This window comes from Carya illinoinensis, chromosome 12 (assembly GCF_018687715.1).
Source record: "Carya illinoinensis cultivar Pawnee chromosome 12, C.illinoinensisPawnee_v1, whole genome shotgun sequence".
Taxonomy (NCBI): Eukaryota; Viridiplantae; Streptophyta; class Magnoliopsida; order Fagales; family Juglandaceae; genus Carya; species Carya illinoinensis.
The window spans coordinates 6,124,541-6,129,614 of NC_056763.1; the positions used below are offsets into that span (position 1 = coordinate 6,124,541).

Sequence of the window (5,074 nt, forward strand, 5' to 3'; positions counted from 1 at the left end):
CTTTCTCTCTTTTTTGATATGGGCCTTATTACTCTTATTGCTTTGTTTTCCAATGTTCTCAGAGCGGAGTTGAAGATTAGACTTGATCCCCCATATTTTAATACAAGGTGTTGAGGGAAAAATGAGCGTGTTGGCATATTCTTGTGAAAACCTGTGTAAAATAGTGTTGTAACAAGTGTTGTTGCAGAATGAGCTTGAAGTGTGCTCATTATTGGTCAAAAGAAGCGACTTCGCTCGACCCTCGGTCGACAGAGCGCTCGAGCGAACTCAGGCAGATTCAACCGCTCGACCATCGCTCGACATACGGCTCGAGCGAACTCTGGCAGATTCAAACGCTCGACCATCGCTCGACATACGGCTCGAGCGAACTCAGGCAGATTCAACCGCTCGACCCTCGCTCGACACTGAGCTCAAGCGAATCCAGGCAGAGTGTGTCGCTCGACCCTCGCTCGACACTGAGCTCGAGCGAACTCAAGCAGAGTCAACCGCTCGATACTCGCTCGTGGGAAGCTATAGGAAGGTTGGAGTTCCGACACTACATGCGTGTAGAGATCGAGTGGGTCACTCGTGGTGTTGCAAGCCAAGTTTAGCTACTACAAAGGTTTTGTGAGTGTCTCTAAATTGGTTGTAACAAACTAAAGTTTCTATAGTGGATTTGAGGTGGTGTCTTACACCCGGAGTGGTTTTAGATTTTGAAGATGTTCTTCAAATGAGTTTCCACTCCGTGAACAAAATCATGTGTTGATTATTTGTGTTATTTGATTTATTTATTAACTGCTTGTTTGATTAATTTTTAAAAGGCCATAAAAATTAGATTACACCTATTCACCCCCCCTCTAGGTGTAGTGTTGTGTAGAACCACTGCTTTTTCAATTGGTATCAGAGCGGGTTCACTCCGCTAGGATTTAGTTCCTGAGTGTGATCCTGCTGTAGTGGTTTAAATGGATAGGTCTCAATCACTCACATCTCCACCATTTTTTGATGGAAGCAACTATGCGTATTGGAAAGTTCGAATGAGAGCTTTCCTTAAGTCTATGGATGAACGAGTGTGGGCTTCCATAACAAATGGATGGAAGGAACCGGTTGTAGTCATTGAAGGAGTCCAAACCCCCAAGAGTGTGGAAAATTACTCTAGGGATGAAGTCAATGAGTGTAGTTGGAATAGCAAAGGCTTGAATGCAATGTTCATGGCCGTGTCCCAGGAGGAGTTCAAGAGAATCTCCATGTGTGAAAATTGCAAAGAGGCATGGGACATTCTTGAGGTTACCCATGAAGGTACCAAGGCGGAAAAGAATTCTAAACTTCAAATGCTGACCACCAGTTTTAAGGAGTTGAGAATGAAGGATGATGAGACATTTGATGCTTTCTATGCAAAACTAAATGATATCGTCAACTCTCGCTTTAATCTAGGGGACAGAATTCCTGAGAATAGAGTTGTGAGAAAAGTTCTCAGATCTCTTCCTGAGAGATTTCGTCCTAAGGTTACGGCTATTGAGGAAAGCAAAGATGTGGATACTATGAGAATTGAAGAATTGGTGGGCTCCCTCCAAACATATGAACATACTCTTCCAATGGACAGAAAGCACAAGTCCATAGCCCTCAATACTGTTAGAGAGGAGTCAGACGAGTCATCCGATGATTTGGCTATGAGTGACAAAGAAATAGCATTCTATGCTAAGAAATTCAAGAAAATGTTTGTGGCTAGAAATAAAAAGAATCAGAGCCTAGAGAAGAAAAAGTTTGAAAGATACAACAGAGGCTCAAGTTCAGGGAACAAGGATAGAAACTTTGAAAAGCACATTAGAACAAATAGAGACAAGGGTCAGTCAAGTGTGCAGTGTCATGAATGCCGTGGTTTTGGACACATTCGCCTGGAATGTCCAAACTACAAAAAGGCAAAAGAAAGAGCAAAAATTGCATCCCTAAGTGAGAGTGAATCGGAGTCAAGTGATTCATCAGGGAACTCTTCCCCAAAAAGAAATCTGAATTACATGGCATTCACTGTCTCGGTAGATAGCAAAAGTCAACACAGTGAAAATGTGTCGGATGATGATAGCAAGTCTGGAAATGAATCTGAATATGAAGATGAGCTGCAAGAAGTTTATGAGAAGTTATACAAGGAATGTGTTAAATTGAGGAAACTCAACAAAGTGCACATTGAAGAGATAGACTTCATTAAAAGAGAAAATGAAGAGCTTCAAGGCAAATTAACTGATGCCATTGTTCTAGCTGATCACTTTAAAATGAAGAAGGTTTGCTTGGAAGATGAGTTAAAAGCTCATGAAAGTGAAATAAACTTGTTGAAGGAAAAGCTGAAATCCTTCTCCAGCAGGAAACAAAAGTTGGATGAAATTCTAAGCTTTGGAAAGCCCCACAGTGACAAGAGTGGTCTGGGATATGGTGCAGTAAAATCTGAGACTGCAACCACCTCAAAGGTCTCCCACAAAAATGAGAAGAAGACTGTGTTTGTTCATGAATCAGCTGTCAATGGAAAGACTAACCCATCTGACAAGGGAAAATCTCATGTCCAAATGGGTGTTCTGTCTCATGTGAAACCAAGAATTAGAAATGCAAGACCTATTTGTCACCACTGTGGTAAAACAGGTCATGTTGTAACGGAGTGTTTTAAGCTGAAAAGATACATCACGTATGAACATACACCTTCTCAAAGCAAAAGTGTGCACCCTCCAAACATGGGTAAACGTCTCATAACTGCTCCTAAGTATACCTCTTCATTCAGGAGACAAAGAGATAGCAAAGAAAACTGTGTGTGTCATAATTGTGGTAGGGCTGGCCACATCCGACCAAATTGCTATGAGCTTAGGAAGAATCACATGAAAAATGGAGATAGACAACCAAGAAGAGGGCATCTGAATCTTTGGAGTCAAGTGATGGCCTTAACTAGGCAAAATGAGATGCTGAATGTCAAGTTAGACCAACTGTCAACTACCAAAAAGGGTGGCTCTCCAAAAGTTAGAAAGATGTGGGTCAGAACTGGAGAAAGAAACACATGTCATGTGGCACACATTGCTCTAAAGACTAGAGACACATATGTGTGGTACCTTGATAGTGGATGCTCGCGTCACATGTCAGGTGATAGGAGTTTGTTTAAAACTGTTGAGGAATACAAGTGTGGAACAGTAACTTTTGGAGATGGTGGAAAAGCTGATATAGTTGGAAAAGGTGAAATTGATATACCTGGACTACCCGTCTTGAGGGAAGTACTGTTTGTTGATGGATTAAAAGCAAATCTTCTCAGCATAAGTCAAATGTGTGACAATGGTGCTGAGGTTCGCTTTTCAAAAGAAAAATGCATTGTTTCAGATAATGATGGAAACTGCATGATGCAGGGAACGAGGACATCTGACAATTGTTATGGCATCACTCCTAATTTTCAACATAGTTGCAACAGTGCTAAGAGTGAGGCAACAGACCTGTGGCACCAAAGACTTGGACACGTGAATCATAAAAATCTGTCCAAGATTGCCAAGAAAGATATGGTGATAGGATTGCCTGAGCTGGGTAAAGTGGAGACTCCTGTGTGTGGGTCATGTCAATTGGGAAAACAAGTTAGAACAGCTCACAAGAAAACTACGGCTATCCTAACTGAACAACCTTTGGAGTTATTGCACATAGATCTTATGGGACCCTCTAGAACTGAAAGCCTGGGGGGAAAGTGATACATACTAGTAATGGTGGATGACTTCACCAGATATTCATGGGTGAAATTTCTGAGAGAGAAAGCTGAAGCTCCTAATGCGATTAAAATCTTGTGCAAGAAGCTTCAAAATGAGCAAGGAAAGGTAATAGTTAGAATTAGGAGCGATCATGGAAGAGAATTTGACAATTCAAATCTTGAGAGTTTCTGTGATGAAGAGGGCATCAGTCAAGAATTTTCTGCCCCTATCACTCCACAGCAAAATGGAGTGGTTGAAAGAAAGAACCGGGTGATTCAAGAAATGGCTCGAGTCATGATACACAGCAAGAATGTTCCTACCCATTTCTGGGGAGAAGCTGTGAACACGGCATGTCATATTGTGAATAGAGTCTATCCGAGACCAAACACTTCCAAAACACCATATGAACTGTGGAAAGGAAAGAAACCAAATGTGAAGTACTTCAAGGTGTTTGGAAGTCAATGCTACATTTTGAGAGACAGGGAAAACTTAGCTAAGTTTGACCCCAAAAGTGATGAAGGGATTTTTCTTGGATACTCTAGAAACAGTCGTGCGTATAGATGCTACAATCTGCACACCAGAACTGTAATAGAATCCATAAATGTGGTAGTGAATGATGCTCCTGAAGAGAAATTGAATAAAGATGAGCCATCTCACTTACTAAGTGGAGCTGAAAGAGAAGATAGTGATGCAGTAAGGGAAAACTTGGAGTTCACATCAAATGAAAAGATAAGAAGCCAAAAGGAACCTTCTTCAAGAGTAAAGTTGAATCATCCCCAAGAAAATATTATAGGAAACATAGATGAAGGGATGAGACTAAGAAGGAAAGTGGTAAATCAATTGGCTCACTCAAGTTACATCTCACAAATTGAGCCAAAAAGGGTCGAAGAAGCTTTGAGTGACGAGAATTGGTTAAATGCTATGCATGATGAAATAAATCAATTTGTGAGGAACGATGTGTGGTATTTGGTGCCAAGACCAGAAAGTCACAATGTGGTAGGCAGAAAATGGATTTTCAAGAACAAGTCTGATGAGAATGGAATCATTGTGCGAAATAAAGCAAGACTGGTTGCTCAAGGGTATGCCCAGATGGAGGGTATAGACTTTGATGAGACTTTCGCTCCGGTTGCCAGACTTGAGTCAATTCGAATTTTGTTGAGCATCGCTTGTCATATGTGCTTCAAGCTCTATCAAATGGACGTCAAGAGTGCTTTTCTGAATGGAGTTCTCCAAGAAGAAGTATATGTTGAACAACCAAAGGGTTTCAAGGATCCAAAATATCCTAGTCATGTCTACAGGCTAAAGAAAGCTCTTTATGGCCTAAAACAGGCTCCCAGAGCTTGGTATGAAAGACTAACTTCCTATTTGGAGAACCACAAGTTTTTGAGAGGAAGTGT

General features: G+C 41.2%; 1 protein-coding gene across 1 annotated transcript; it reads left to right on the forward strand.

Annotated features, from left to right (window-relative positions):
- The first annotated feature begins 1,337 nt into the window (after positions 1-1,337).
- LOC122289230 lies at positions 1,338-3,680 on the forward strand. Its single transcript, XM_043096208.1, has 3 exons — positions 1,338-1,535; positions 1,896-2,099; positions 2,253-3,680. Exons 1-3 carry the CDS (start codon positions 1,338-1,340, stop codon positions 3,678-3,680), a joined length of 1,830 nt encoding a protein of 609 aa, XP_042952142.1.
- Positions 3,681-5,074: the final 1,394 nt, after the last annotated feature.

What these genes read in the sequence shown, in the direction of transcription:
- LOC122289230 (XM_043096208.1), top strand. Translation starts at nt 1,338, where the DNA reads ATGAAGGATGATGAGACATTTGATGCTTTCTATGCAAAACTAAATGAT. An exon ending in CTATGAGAATTGAAGAATTG is followed by an intron (nt 1,536 to 1,895) that starts GTGGGCTCCCTC and finishes AACTACAAAAAG; the next exon opens with GCAAAAGAAAGAGCAAAAAT. An exon ending in ATGAAGATGAGCTGCAAGAA is followed by an intron (nt 2,100 to 2,252) that starts GTTTATGAGAAG and finishes AAAATGAAGAAG; the next exon opens with GTTTGCTTGGAAGATGAGTT.